Source organism: Spermophilus citellus (genome assembly GCF_964194105.1).
Source record: "Spermophilus citellus genome assembly, chromosome: 7".
Lineage (NCBI taxonomy): Eukaryota > Metazoa > Chordata > Mammalia > Rodentia > Sciuridae > Spermophilus > Spermophilus citellus.
In genome coordinates, this window is record NC_138188.1 from 25,114,764 (window position 1) to 25,130,420 (window position 15,657).

Below are 15,657 nucleotides of genomic sequence, written 5' to 3' on the forward strand. Positions count from 1 at the left end.
CGGCTACTCCCTTCCCCAACCCCCACTCCTGGGAGATAATTGCAGATCCTATACTTTTCTGGGTGGGAGGAGGGAAGGGGGGGGTCTTAACCAAGGACAGATAAATTACCAGATGGATTTGCCTTAATGGTGCGGCTCTTGTCTAAATCTACATTTGGTGAATGGTCTGCTCTGGGGAGTGTTTAGCTCCTGGAAAAGAAAACCCAGTGTGGGCTGGGGTTCAAGGTGCAGAGAGGCCGAGAACTATGTGCGACTGTAGCAGGTGCTTGTCCCCAGGAACGGTCTCCTGGTGACAGCAGTGTGCGCGGACTCTGAGGCTGTTGTCCCAGCGACTGCGCAGCGCAGGCACCCTGTGGCCCCTCCCCTGGGCGCGCGCGCACGAGACCTAGGCGCCATGGCGGCGGCGGCTGCAGCCTCAGACCTGTGTCCGGAGGCCGCAGTCGCGGATGAAGCTGCGAATCCGCATTGGGTGCCTCCGGAGCACAGCTTGGCTGGGGCAACAACCCGGCCCGGCGATGACCAAGATGCACCGGTGCGGCCGCTGTGCAAGCCCCGCGGCATATGCTCACGCGCCTACTTCTTGGTACTGATGGTGTTCGTGCACCTGTACCTAGGCAACGTGCTGGCTCTACTGCTCTTCGTTCACTACAGCAACGGCGATGAGAGCACGGATCCCGGACCCCAACGCCGCGCCCAAAGCCCCCGGCCCAAGTCAACTTTGGGCCCCCTCACCCGCCTCGAGGGCATCAAGGTGAGGACAACCAGCCCCCACGCCGCCGTCCAGGCCCTGTCCCCCACACTGACCCACAAGCCATGCGAGTCCCACGCACCGGCCAGCTGTTGAGCCCGTTTTGAGTAGTGTGACCTGGCACCTCATCTATTCGCTGTGCGCCTTTCCTTTAGGTGGGGTACGAGCGTAAGGTCCAGCTGGTTACCGACAGGGATCACTTCATCCGAACTCTCAGCCTGAAGCCGCTGCTCTTCGGTAAGTCCACCAAATGCTCCCGGGAAGGGCCAGGGGCTGCTGTGGTTACCTCAGGGCTCTTTCTGACCACAAGCTTTCTATTTTGAAAACGGCTCCTTCAAAGCAGCCCTTTCTTTATCCATCTAGATGATTACCAATATGAAGTACCCACTCCCTTCTCCATGATAGGGTAATAGAATGGCCTTTTCATTCCCCCTCTCACTCAGATCCATTATTCCCTGCAGCAGTTTTTTTTTTCATCACATGGCCAGGCAATGTGACCCTGAGGCTAGCATCCAATTTCAATTTCAATTTCATTGAAATTGTCTTTAGACATTCCATGCCACAACTAATTCTGTCATCTTTTAGAATGTGGGGAAAGTGGGGGTCCGATAACCAATTCCCAGCTGATCTCAGGGCCTGTGGGATCTTGTGAAGAGAAGCAGGCTGTTCAAATGTGGATAAACTGATGTCCCCAAGTATGCCAACTAGGACACCAGTCAGAGGCACAGTTTTTGCTGCCAGCATTCTAGGAATCATCTTAGTGTTCTTTTTAGTCATCATGGGCAGAACCTTTCAGGGTGATCCCATTCATAGCCGTATCATAGTTCATGTTTTCTGAGTGTGTGTGTGTATATATATATATATATATATATATATATATATATGCTGTAGATGGACACAATACCTTTATTTTATTTATTTATTTTTCTGTGGTGCTGAGGATTGAACCCAGTGTCTCATTCATGTGAGGCAAGTGCTCTACCACTGAGCCGCAACCCCAGCCTGTCTGAGTTCTTATTACATGATAGGCTTCATGTGATTGTTTCATTTAATTCTCACAAACCCCCTTTGAGGTGGATGTAGATGCTACCCACAGGCAAGAAGGTGAGAAAATGAAGCAGAGTCCCTTGGCTAAGCTCACATAGTAGTTCAGTGGTCACATTAGGATTAGAACCCAGGCAGCCTGCCTCTAGAACTTGCTCATAGAAGCCACAGTGCTAACTGGGAAGATCCAGAAGCCTTCCAAAGATTATCAGAGTCAACAAGGTAAGGGTCCCCAGACCTATGGAATTTGTCAAAGATAAATTTGTGCAGCCCTGTCCTGGGTACCTGGCCTCAGTGACATATATAGTAGACCCAGGACAGGCCCTGGCTACGAGGGAATGAAGTTAATAAGGAGTTTTAAGAAGGGGGCTGAGGCAGAACACCTAAACATATGCTATTGTCCCTGTGCAGAGGGCTCTGACTGGGGATTATGACTAGACCTGTAAGTATGTCACATGCATCCTATTCATGGGGAATTAGGTTATGCTGTCAGTTCTGTTGTGAGAAGGGCCCTAAAAGATGATGGCTTTTGTTATCAATATTACTACTGAATGACATTGAATTCTATACCAGGCACTATTTTAAGTGCAAGGGAACACAATATGGAACAAAAAATGAAGGGAATCATAACAAAACAAAATCCTGAAGCTGACATTCAGATGGAAACAGATAAACAAATAACTATACATCAGGTGGTAATATATGATTGCAGACCAGTAAGGCAATCATATATCAACACCTGATGGGGTTGGAGCTCTTAATAGGGTAGCCAGGATGGGCCTCCTTGAGAAAAAATATTTGAGCAAAGACCTATAGGAAGTACAGGATCGAGTAAAAAGTGATCCTGTCAGGGAAAGGTGATCTAGGCAAAGGGTACAGCATTTGCCTTATTAGTACCATACTGCTGTGGGTTGGAGATGTAAACTCAGTGGTAGAGTACTTACTAGCATGCATGAGGACCTGAGTTCAATTCCCAGTACTGCTATGAATAGATATACTGAGTGATTTTGTTTTCTTTCATCAGCCTTCCTGGAACCTGTATGTATCTAATTCAAATCCACATTAGGTTAAGTGAGCCATGAAGCCAAAATCCTTCTAACATGCAGCTTGTCCTATAAAGCAGAGAATGAGAAACCCACTTCTGAAGTCCCCCAAAATAAATTACAAGAAGCAGAAGAGATGTGATAACAGGTAAACTATTCTGGTTAGGCTATCAGATGGGCCCCTGTTTCTGCAATTACAAAGGGCACAGTCAAGAGATTTGGACAACTGTGGCATGGACTTCCTGTTTGTAGTCCTCATTTTCTCCAAAACATTTACATTGCCTGCTAGTCAGTTGGGGGAAGATCCCAGGTTTCATCCTGAAAGCCCTGGAACATGCTGCTTGGTGAAATGAGGTAGGTGAATGAAAAAGAGATCAGGGGTTATGAAAAGTCCAGTTGTGAGGGAGGGAAACCACAGGGGAGAGTGTCCAAGGTCAGGCATTTCCAGAATGCTTTGGTGTTGGATGAATCCAAAGGATGCCTTATCCTAAGAAGAAGCAGTGTCTGTTTTCTGTATTTGTATGTCCATCAGTTCATCATTGGTCTGGAGTTCACTGTTATCCTAAAAAGGCAGGCAGAGCCCAAGGAGAGTGTAGGCTGTGCTCCCTCTGCCCTGCTGTTCCTGGCTCCAAATCTGTGACATGCCAGCCTCAGAGACTCAAGGTGCCAGGGCCTGGGATGGGTACCTAAGATGTTAGTTGGGAGCCAGGGATTGTGGCACACACCTGTAATCCTAGCTACTCAGGGAGACTGAGGCAGGAGGATTGCAAGTTCAAGGCCAACCTGGACAACTTGGTAAGACCCTGTCTCAGAATAAAAAGGGAAAGGACTTGGGCTGGGACTATAGGTCAGTGGCAGAGTGCTTGCCTAGTAGAGGTGAGGTACTGAGTTTGATCCTTAGCACCATGTAAAAATAAATAAAATAAAGGAAAATCTGTCCATCTATAACTGCAAAAAAATAAAAACAAAGATTAAAAAAAAAAAAAGATGTGAGTTCATTCTAGGGGACTTGGGTTCCATCCCAAGGTGCCTACTTCTCTGTGGAAAAGAACCCAGCCCTGCAGGAAACACTCCAGGCAGCCTCTCATCTCTCCCTTTGGGAACATTTCCTTTTCCCAACCTGTTCCTCGAGACACTTGGCAAGTGGGATCTGGACCAAAAGGCCCTACTCTGAGTTACACAAGGGTAGTAGGTATTTTTCAAAGATGTGGAACACTAGGAATCCATTTCTGAGTCATTGTGACCTCTTTGGGAACATTGCCTTCTTAAATGTGGCTTACATTCTCTCAAACACAGCTTTTTCATCCTTGTTCTATCTTTAAGCAACAGATTAGATCTTTTCTCTTCCTATCTTAAAAGTCTCCAAGATAACCCCCTTTCATATCTATCCCTCCCTTCCCCCCCCCTCTCTTCCCCCCTCCCTCCCTCCCTTGTAGTACTGGAAATTGAACCCAGATCCTTGAGCATACTAGGCAGTACTCTACCACTGAGCAATCTCATTTTACTTCTAGGTCTTACTTGGTGCCTCAAAGCCCTCTTACTTCTTAGACTTCATCTCCTGCCACTCTCCCTCGTTCCTTGAGGATTCTCAGAGACACCAAGTTCATTGCTGCCTCAGGGCCTTTATATGTATGGTTAACTCACTATAAGGCTCAGGCTTGGCTCTTCCCATAGATGGGGCTTTATCTCCATTTGCTCAGATGTCCCTTCCTCAGAGACCTCTCTTGTCTTCAAACCAGTCTTGAGAGGTTCCCAGGCATCCCGTTACATCGGCCTGTTTGATTTTCTTCTTAATGCTTAGCACTGCTAGAAACTGTTTTGTTCTCTCTGTCATTTGTGCCTCTACCCACAAAGATGAGCTGCATGTATGAAAGGCTTGATTTGTTCTGGCTATGTGTTTAGTAGTCAAGAATTCTGTCTTCTGCTGATAAATTTTGGGTGGTTTGGAGGGTTTGACTGGATGCTCAGGCCTGTCTGCTTGCTCTGCCACCACACTCCTGACTTGGTGCCCTCTTCAAGGGCAGCAGTTAGCACCTCTAGTTAGCCAGTGAGAGTTTTAATCCATTTTTCTTAACTACTTAAGGTGAACGAGTAATCACCACTAATATATAAAACAATTTATTTAAAAATCTTGACTGCTTTTTCACAGGATTTCCAAATATATTGTTTTTCAGCTTAAAATAATTAGGCAGCTGTGTCAGATCACTATGCCCATGACAAACACTGAAGGCCCCGAAGTAAGGGGAAAAAAAAAATTTTTTTTCTTTTTTTTTTTGTACTGGGAATTGAACCCAGAGGTGCTCAACCACTGAGCTACATCCCCAGCCCTTTTTTATATTTTATTTAGAGGCAGGGTCTTGCCGAGTTGCTTAGGGTTTCTCTATGTTGCTGAGGCTGGCTCTGAACTCATGATCCTCCTGCTTCAGCCTCCTGAGCTGCTGGGATTACAGGTGTGCACCACTGCAGCCAGCAAAGAAAGAATTTTTAATGTGCATATAATTTCAAGTTTTTAAGCGTATTAATATAGTTTTCTCTGTGGACTGCCGCTTTCCCCTAGCCACATGCACACTCCTACTGTTTCACTGGCTGGCTGCTTGGCAGACTTAACAGAGCTCATGTGGATATAGTTGAGTGTGTCTGGGACTGGACAAGCACCATCCTGCCCAAAGTGAGCATAGCCCAAGGATGTGTGCCTGCTCTGAAATACGGCTTGGGGTGCTAGGGCTTGTGGACAGTAGCAGGGCAGTGTCTAGACTGTCTTCCCAGGCCTGCTCAGCATACTCCAAGGAACCTAGCTAGCCTGCATGCCTTCTGGGCTGGAGAGAGCTAAGAAAGCAGGCCCACCCTGTTTGAGATTGGGGCCTCTCTGTTCTCTGGTCTGCAAATCCCCTTGGCAGGGGCAACAGAAAGAGGGTTCAATGTGTGTCCAGGAGAGCTTACATGATTAGTGTGACCAGTGCAGAGGCCATGGCTAAAAGTCCAAGGCTTTCTTTGGTATGGTTAGTCCCTGTTCTTGGCACTGGTAATAGTGACACCTATGATTTTGGTGGCTCCGGCTCCAGGCATAGGCTGTGGTTACCAACAGGTGGTTGCCCTGCATCCTCTCACTTAATACATAGGTCCCTGTGTGCCTTCCTCCCAGGAGATTATACACACATGTGACATCCAGCTGCAGCCAGCGTCTCAGGGTAGGCACTAACTCTGTGGGGAGCAGTGGTCCCATCTTCAACACATCTAGTCTTGAATCCAGGTCACGGTCCCAGGGGCCAGAGGATGTCCTGTTACATCAGAAGAGCCTGACCTTCACTGCTGAATGGAATCAGAGGGGCCAAGTGATCAGCTGGACTTCCAAGAGTGCCCCCACCCATCCCCTGGCTACTGAACTCTTGTCTGATGCTCTCCCCTTGGAATCAGTCTCCTAGGGATGCCACCCTCCTTAGCAGAATTTTTGTTTTGTTTTTAGCAACATCCCATGCTTATAAAGGAATTAACTTTTCAGCTCTATTCAGGCATATTTGGATATTTTCTTAATATTTGCCTTAGTACTGAGCCAGGCAAACATTGTATAAAGGATACTGTCCACTCAGGGCTTATATTACAAAGTCACGGTGCAGAGTGTGTCCAGGACCTCCTGGGGTAAGCTTATATTCTGCAACTCACAGTCTCTGCTGCTGGCATGTGACACTGGGAGGAGAGACTCAAGTGAGAAGGCAGGCAAGAGGTGTGTGTGTGTGCGGGGGGCAATCAACAAAATCCCTCGTGTCTGCCCCTCCTGTTTTACTCTCTTTGAGACAGATTGCCTGCTCTAGGGGTCCTCTTCCCTTTCCCCCGACCAGTTTACCTGATCCCCTCCTAGAATGACATAGTAGACAGTGGGTGAAGACCTGTGGGGAAGTCACACAGAGAGTCATCGGACATGGCTGAGATACAGAGATCATGGCCCACAGAGAAGCATCCACAGTTCAAGATAGCTGGCCAGGGGTAACCATAGCCAGCCGTGATGGGTGAGCAGCTGGCCTCCATTTCCTCACACAGGCTGCAGCACAGGTAGATGACCCTGCAGGGTGGGGAAAACAATTGGTATGACTAGGCTGGTAACTGGGCACCCAGATTAACCTGGAACTTTCCATGGTTGCTTGGCAACGACATTCTGATCACTTAGCAACAGCCCTGCAGCCTTGCTTTTCTACTTGTGCCACATTTCAGCCCTCAGCTCTGCCTCCCCACTTATCTGCCTGTAACCTAGCTTCTTTCCAGCTTTTGAAACTCCCTCTCCAGCTCCAAGGTTCTCTAGTATCAGGTGAGGGATGTGGGAGGCCCTGTTCTCTGGCCTTCACCCCTCAGGTCAGAGGGAAAAAGCAGGGCCCTCCCTTTTGTCCTAAAAGACCTTCAGGGCACTGCAGTCTCTGGACAGGGCTGGTGCTGGCACAGAGTGCAGGGGGCCCACCCTCCAGTTCTGAAAGAATCCATTCTTGTTGGTACTGACAGTCACCAGAGATTGCAGGAAGGACTTCCTCTGCTGGGTGGGGGAGCTGAGGTAATGTTCACTGGAAGGTTAGGCTGGGGAAGAAGAATTAGCCTTATGACCTCGGGGCTTTAGGAGAAAATGTCACCAGATGGATCTCAGCTCCATCTCTTGCCAGCATCCTGTGGGCAGATTAAAGCTTCCACATTTCCCTGCAAAGGGGCTCACAGACCCCAGCCTAAAGCATCCTGCCACTTGTCCCTGTCTTGACATTGAAGAGCCTTTTATAGGTTGTGGGTATAGACTGAGGGACCAGCCCCACATGCCCACCATTGATGGTACCCTGCCCAGTGATGGTCACCTCTGTCCCCTGGGTACCTGTTTCCTTCTACTGGGAACTCTCATAAAAATAATTATTCATTTTCCTCCTTGCCCCTGTGAATAACCAGCAGTGACAGGTGCTCAGAGGATTAGTGAAGAGCTCAACTGCCAGAGCAGGCCCTGGCTAAGGACATCCTCCCCTCTGTCTGGCCCTGCTCTACCTGTCAAGGCACACAGGGGCAAAGAGGGAGCAAAGGAAGAGGCCAGCATCAGGGTGGCACTCCCGGGCAAGTAGGAGCAACCTGCTGACTGTCTGTTTGATGGCCTCAGCTGCTGTCATGGTCCAACAAGTTGGTCAACCGCCTCTCTGTGTAGCCAATGTCATAACATAGTTTCTTTGCTTGGGGAATGAGCATGCTCCGTGTGTAGCTCCAGGGAGCCCCAGCTGCACCATCATTCCACAGTACCACCAGCAGCTACAGTCCTCTCTCCATCACCTGCCTTCTCTATCCTGGCCTCACTGAACTGAGGTCCAGGGCTTTATAGGGTTGTACCCCCAAGGAACCAACAGAGGAGGAGGTCCTCCAGGTGTTTGCAAAGCTCCCAGGTACCTGCACCCACCTGATTAGGCCACAACATACTGTCTGGGCTGGCTGTTTTTGATTAGCACATGACAAAGGGAATAGAGACTGAAATCATCTCCACTAGGCCTGTGGATTTACTGGCACCTAATAAACTGAAGAAAACTCAGCCTGTGTTTTCTTTTCCTTTTTGGCTTGCTTTTCTTTCTTTTTAAATGTTATATGTTAAGCAATCAAGAGGTGACAATTAGCAGTTTGGTCTAACCCATTGTCCAGCAGTGCTGTCTCCCAATGGCTGACTCATACCTTTTCTGGGTTTGATGGTTTGAGAGTTATGCATGCGGGGGGGGGGGGGGGGGGGGCTTTGTTCTATCCTTAATATTATCACATCTGGGATCATGTCACCTACCCCTGGGATTTGATCTGGACTTGAGCATAGATTCGGAGTAGAACAGCCTGGGTGGCCCTGGGCAAGTCTGTGCTTGTGATTTCTCACAGATTGAAAGGGTCAGTTAATGGGGCCTGGCTTTCAAAGATGAATAGAGGGAATTAAGGAGTTGATGTACACAGAGTGCTTTAAGAGACTGTGCTACCTGAGTGTCATCTGCTGTGGTCACTATTAAAAATCACTACCATCCTGGCTCTGAGAGACCTTTACCTTACCCTGGGGAATGACTGGAACTTCATACTGGGAGTATGACTGAGAGAAGTGACAGACCGCTCTGTAGATGGCAGTTTGGCCCCCTCCTCTAATCTGTTCTTTTGTGAACCTCTTGTTCCCCAAGGAAGTTCTCCTCCTAGGAAAAGGAGAAGGAAGCAGGACCTAGGCTTCTGACCTGAAAGTACCTGGGCTATTAGGTTGGGAACTTCCCAGATATAAGGCTTATATTGCAGTTCTACCAAGCCACCTACAAACTGTGGCCAGTGTATGGACAGCCATCCACTCCTAGGTCTCAAGCATGACTGATCTTTACTCACGAGCTTAGAGGCACAGAGTAGGTGCTGAGTTACCCGCCCCCCCCCCACACACACACACACTCACTTCCCAGCACTAGGCAACTCAGCCCTGTTCAGATGACCAGAACCTACTTATACGGGAGAAGAGAGGACAACCCTTGGACGATCCTACACTATTGGATGTCTGGGCTTTGTTTGTTTTTATTTGAATAATGCTTGAAAGCAAGAGCCAGCCAGCATTTCTCTGCTTTAAATATATATATCTGATGTAAATTGGGCATGGTGGCTCATACCTGTAATCCCAGCAACTCTAGAGGATAAGGAAGGAGGATCACAAGTTGGAGGCTAGCCTAGCTAGGCAATTTAGCAAGATCCTGTCTCAAAATAAAAAATAAGCCAGGTGCAATGGCTCATGCCTGTAATCCTAGCAGCTCGGGAGGCTGAAGCAGGAGGATCCAGAGTTCAAAGCCAGCCTCAGCAAAAGGCACTGAGTAACTCAGTGAGACCCCCTTTCTAAATAAAATACAAACAGGGCTGCGGATGTGGCTCAGTGGGTGAGTGCCCTTGAGTTAAATCCCTGCCCACCTCAATAAATAAATAAATAAATAAGGGTATAGGGATATAGCTCAGTGGTAAAATACCCCTGGGTTCAATCCCCAGTACCAAATAAATAAGTAAATATACCCAGTAAGAAGAAGAGGTTAACCCTCTGCCCTTCAAGTCCACTCTCTGGCCTTTAGTTCCACTCCAAGTTGGGTCAGCCCATATCCATTAACGTAAGAACAGATATAAAGGGGAATGTGGACTCTTCCAAACATTGTGACCACCAGGGGACAGAGAGGACCCCTGAAACCCTGCAGGGAGGAGGATACTCAGTGCACAGTGCCCCAGCTCAGTCCTTGGCTTCACCCACCTCCTCTTATGGCAGAAATTCCTGGCTTCCTGAGTGACGAGGAGTGTCGGCTCATCATCCACCTGGCACAGATGAAGGGATTACAGCGCAGCCAGATCCTGCCCACTGAAGAATATGAAGAAGCAATGAGCAGTATGCAGGTCAGCCAGCTGGACCTCTTCCGGCTGCTGGACCAGAACCACGATGGTCGCCTGCAGCTCCGAGAGGTTGGGATCCTGGGGCCTGAGTAGGCACAGGGAGGGAGTTCCTAGAATTACCTTTCTGGTGGCCATGCCATTTGTCTGACTCAACTGGCCCCATACTCAGATGCCAACTCAGGCCTTCTTGGGTATGCCCAGGCCCAGGGTCACTCTTTCCTCTCTATAGAGTCCCTACTACTCTGGAAACCCCAGAGGATTGCAGGAGGATCCACATGGGGGTGATGGCATTTATCACCACAGTTTGGAATGGTATTTCTTTTGTGGTCTGGATTCCTTGCTGCCATGGCTAGAAACCCATTATGGTGGATGGGGTTGGCAGGTCTGATGTAGCCAGCAGCCTGCATCTCTCTTCACGTGCCTCTCACACCTGGGCTTCTGAGAAAAATCCAGCAGGGTTTGTGTTGGGGGGTGGGGTATTGGTCCATTGCTCACACAGAGCACTCCACTGAGTCTGGTCTTCCTGAGGGTTCTGGTGGTGGTCATGTCCTGGACAAGTCTCCCCCTGTTGCCTCTTCCCTCTTTATAACCAGACCTTTGGCTCTCCCTTCCTCCACATTACCTGAGGTATCTGAGTGTGATACAAGGCCAACAGTGCTCCCCTGAAAGCCAGAGTCCCAGCAGGGCTGGGTATGCCAATGGTCCTCATGCCTCTTGACCCTTTTCCTGGCTTTCTCTGGACCTTTCTTCAGCCCAGGGACCTTGGGCTCTGTCCTGAGTCCTCACCCATGCCCTATTACTGCAACCCTTAACTCCATAAGAACTGGTCCTTTTATGCTCTGATGGCTCTTTATCCCTAGGGTCACCCCACTGAGGGACCCTCTTATACATCAGGTACTGGCCCAGACTCGCCTGGGAAATGGACGGTGGATGACTCCAGAGAATATTCAGGAGATGTACTCCGCGATCAAAGCAGATCCCGATGGTGATGGTGAGCTCACATCCCTCCACAGTTCTATCCCTATGAGCCACCTCCTTTCCCCAGACTATGACAGTCTAAAGGGCAGCTCCTAGAGATCATTTTGACCTTATCAGGCAGAGTTTATAGAGTCTGGGGCACAGGAAACAGGACTCCTAGTTGGGAAATGGCAAAGTGAGTAAAGTGGAAGCAAGGAGACATGAGGGCAGCTTGATTTTTTCCATTCACCCTGCTCCATCTGCCTTTCCAGGCCTCCCTCATCTCACTGAGGCCTCTCTCCCTTCCTTTTGCCCATCTGGAGTTTTAATGGAGCACTGAAGTGGTAGTGTTACTACTAATTTTCTAACTGCAAGGAGCATGGGGCAGCAACCAAGAGATTTCTGAGGTGTAGTCTTAACCCTTATGCCCAAGTTATGGACAGCTGAGGAAGAGATAGAGCAGTCAAATAGGTCCTGGAAGAACAATCTTGTGACTGGTGAACAAAAGGTCTTGGAAAAATAGCCTGTGGCTGGAGGGTTGTCATACTCTTCCTAGTATAGAAATGGTGTCAGATTCACAGTGTTTGGATGTTCCCCATCCTCAGGGGAATCTAAGCCAAAGGGTGGAAGTTATCTCCCTTGGGTCAGCTAGAATAACCTGGAGCAAAGACACCAGATCCAGAACCCCAAGAATGTGGGGCCTCTGCTTTCTGATTTGGGCAAGAACAGGGAGAATGTTCTCATTTGGAGGACATGGCCTGGCTTTCTTTGCTAAGGTGAGCTGGTAGTTCAGCAGGCAAGACTGGCTAGGTTGGTTCCACCCAGGATGGGACCTGAGTTCATGAGGGTTTCCCTGGGGACTTGCCCTGCTTGCACCCTACCATGTGGGAGGCCCTGGGTGGACTCAGCACTTTGCTGCTCTCTTCACCTTCTACAGGTTGGAGTATGGCCACCACACTCTATATGGCCAGGCTGGAAGGCATAGAGTGACTCATGGGCTGAGGTCCTGGCCATATGGCTCAAGTTCCTTTGGAGACCCCACTCTGGCACTCTAATGGGTGTTGAGATTCTTCCTTTTGGGAGCCAAATCAAGGCTTAAACTGAGAAAATGAACTTCTCTGGGTCTTCCCTTAGGGCCCGATGTGACAGAAACCAGGTTCATCTGACCCAAGAGTCCAGGTGGGGACAAGTGCACATGGCCCCCAGTGCCTGAGGCCAGGGGCTGCTGCTGCCTTTGGGGTAGGTAGGGAGGTGCTGCCTGCCACTGTGGTCCCCCCTCATGGGCCTGGCAGGCACTAATGGTGGGTGCCCTGTACAGGAGTGCTGAGTCTGCAGGAGTTTTCTAACATGGACCTTCGGGACTTCCACAAGTACATGAGGAGCCACAAGGCGGAGTCCAGTGAGCTGGTGCGGAACAGCCACCACACATGGCTCTACCAGGGTGAGGGTGCCCACCATGTCATGCGTGCCATCCGCCAGAGGTGAGCACTGAGGCCATTTTCCCTGGGACAGGGTCTCCACATAAATCCTTGGAGGGGGCTAAGAGAACAGAATTGATTAGCCAATGGGGATTAAGTTCCACTTGTTAGACCAAGAATGGGACCCACTGAAAGGCAATTAGCAAAGGCAAATTATCCCCAGTGTGGGAAAACAATGTACATATGGGATTAGAAATAAATCAAGTTTTTGTTTTCTGCTAATTAGAAAAATGACCCCTTATCTTTGCTCATAGTAGCCCTGCCCCTGAACCAGCAGGAGTTTTAGATAAATAACCTCCTTCTTGAGAGGACTTCAATTTTCCCCATCCCCCCAATTTTGTGAAAATCTCATCTTTCCCAAATAGTGGGTGGCATTTAGGAAAAAGGGTTCATCAAGAGTAGCTCCTTCCTGCTCCTGTAAAGCCAATCTTAGATGACTCTTGGAGCTAATCGTGGTAGCACACACCTCTAATCTGAATGATTCAGGAGACAGAGGTAGGAGGATCACAAGTTCAAGGCCAGCCTCTGCCTCTTAGGGAGACCCTCAGCAACTTGGCAAGACCCTGTCTCAAGAAATAAAAAGGACTGAGGATGTAACTCAGTGGTAAAATGCCCCTGGGTTCAATTCCCAGTACAAAAAAAAAAAAAAAAAAAACCATGGCTCTAGGGCTTCCATGGGAGGTGGGCAAGGGTAGAGCTCGTGGCAGGTCTTGGCTAGCTCCTTTAGGTTACCACCTTACATGGTGCTGCCCAGCCAAATACCTGCTACTCACCAGGGTGCTGCGCCTCACTCGCCTGTCACCTGAGATCGTGGAGCTCAGCGAGCCACTGCAAGTTGTGCGGTATGGAGAGGGAGGCCACTACCATGCCCATGTGGACAGTGGGCCTGTGTATCCAGAGACTATCTGCTCCCATACCAAGCTGGTGGCCAACGAGTCGGTACCCTTTGAGACCTCCTGTCGGCAAGTACCTCCCACCTGGGGGCTGGCTTCAATTCCCAAATCAGGCATCCTCGTAACACTGGCACAGCCTGACACTATGGACCTGACTCTTAGAATGGAGTCATGAAGGCACTTGGCCATCCTGGTCAATGATGCTCTTAATCTCTTCCCAAAGTTGTTTACCAAATGACAGAAAAAGCTAGCTACTGGCCATTTTGTCCGCTTGAGTCAATGTAGACTAAAGTATCCAGAGACACCAAAACTTGCTCCCAAAACTTTGAAGCAAGGGACAATGCTAGGCACTCAGCTCTTTCAATCTACTCCCCTAGTTATTGATCTTGACTCCACTGCTTGGAGGTCTTGGTCTCTCTCTAAAGCTGTGTCCCTGCCCCTGCCAAGGCACAAAGTTAGGTCTCTCCTTTTCATGTGGCTTTCTGGCTCAGCCTTTTACAGTCCCCACGGAGACCTTGTGCATGATCTTCCTGCCTCTAATAGCTAACTTTCCGAGCCAGGCCCTTAGTCATGTAACTCAGCTATGTGTGATCTTGGCCAAAAAAGCATTGGCACACTCAAAAAGAGACTGGGTTTGTGGAAAGAAGGAGGGGCTAGAGATACTCTGGCATTGGACTACCCTGTTGTCATCCATCCTAGCCTGTCCCTCTGACCCCTGGGAACCTGGGTAGCTTTTCCTACCCACGAGTAAGCCCTTGGGAATGTCTGCAGCTAGGGACCTGCTCAGAAGCCCCCCTGCCTTACAGCTACATGACAGTGCTGTTTTATTTGAACAACGTCACCGGTGGGGGCGAGACTGTCTTCCCTGTAGCAGACAACAGAACCTACGATGAAATGGTAAGGGTCAACTGGGCTATTCTTGTGGGCTGGCAGGGCCTTGGGCAAGTGTAGTACACACCCCTCCGGTCCTGGGATGAAAGCCTAAGTGGTCCCCTAGGCACATCTGGTTGTTTTTCCTCTAGCCATCTTTGGCTGCCTGGTCATACAATGGGGGCCCCCCTGAAAACACCATCACCTTGCTGCCCACAGAGTCTAATTCAGGATGATGTTGACCTCCGTGATACTCGGAGGCACTGTGACAAGGGGAACCTGCGTGTCAAACCCCGGCAGGGTACAGCAGTCTTCTGGTACAACTACCTGCCTGATGGGCAAGGTGAGGGCCTATGGCTAGACCAGGGGATTATCTGAGGGAAGCTTCCCCTTACCCTGCTCCTGTCTGCCACCCTGGAGAGCTGTTTCTGGCTGTCCTCCAAATGGTTTTCTGTCTTGGTGTCTCCCAAAGATCATTGTCTAGTTTCAGTAGGCCTCTCCAGCATCTGTGCAGCCTGTTGGGTTATCTCAACCCCTGTCATTCCCTGATGCCTCACCCTTCCTTCTTTCTTCACTCTGGAGCTGGAGACAAAAGTCTCTCACTAAACCAGGCTGGGAAGAGCTGTGGACAAGGCTCAGCAGCAAGAAAACTGGTTTCAGAGGGCCAGTGGTGTTTACTATAAATTAGTGGGGAAAGGGCCAAGGTATGCACAACTGGCCCTACCTTTGCCATGCTACTGGTCTTTAGCTCAGGTCAGCTCAGCCTGGGGTCCCTCCTGGCCTGTCCTTTCTCATACAACGCTCCTTTCGTAGGTTGGGTGGGCGACGTGGACGATTACTCCCTGCATGGGGGCTGCTTGGTCACACGCGGCACCAAATGGATAGCCAACAACTGGATCAACGTGGACCCCAGCCGAGCACGGCAAGCCCTGTTCCAGCAGGAGATGGCGCGTCTGGCCCGCGAAGGTGGCGCCAACTCGCAGCCTGAGTGGGCCCTGGACCGGGCCTACAGTGATGCGCGCGTAGAACTCTGAGGGGAGGGTCAGTCCCAGCCCTCAGTTGCGGGTCTCACGCCACCCAAAGTCTCTGGTGCCCAGCTGGTCCCCATGTACTGCTTCAGACTCAAGTTCTGGCCGATGTCTTGTCCCACCCCTGCCTCCAGCCGCGATTACGGCGCAGAAAGTATATTCTTGTTATTTATTGTGTACAGATCCTATGCTGCTCAGTCAAATAAAATCACAGGGCTTCGA

At 49.6% G+C, this 15,657-nt stretch overlaps 1 protein-coding gene across 7 annotated transcripts; it reads left to right on the top strand.

Moving 5' to 3' along the window:
* Nucleotides 1–352: 352 nt before the first annotated feature.
* On the top strand, nucleotides 353–15,612 carry P4HTM (prolyl 4-hydroxylase, transmembrane). Of its 7 annotated transcripts, none has more exons than XM_081302538.1 (9): nucleotides 356–751; nucleotides 904–985; nucleotides 10,088–10,212; nucleotides 11,104–11,200; nucleotides 12,485–12,647; nucleotides 13,421–13,606; nucleotides 14,344–14,434; nucleotides 14,627–14,750; nucleotides 15,221–15,612. In XM_081302538.1, exons 1-9 carry the CDS (start codon nucleotides 395–397, stop codon nucleotides 15,439–15,441), a joined length of 1,446 nt encoding a protein of 481 aa, XP_081158664.1. In that variant the 5' UTR covers nucleotides 356–394; the 3' UTR covers nucleotides 15,442–15,612. The 7 variants fall into 7 exon arrangements, 5 of the variants coding, with proteins under 5 accessions (XP_081158665.1, XP_081158667.1, XP_081158664.1 ...); XM_081302537.1 differs by having other exon boundaries at nucleotides 357–751; nucleotides 10,088–10,278; XR_014023118.1 differs by lacking the exon at nucleotides 15,221–15,612 and having other exon boundaries at nucleotides 353–751; nucleotides 10,088–10,278; nucleotides 13,421–13,610; nucleotides 14,313–14,434; nucleotides 14,627–14,684.
* The last annotated feature ends 45 nt before the right edge of the window (nucleotides 15,613–15,657 follow it).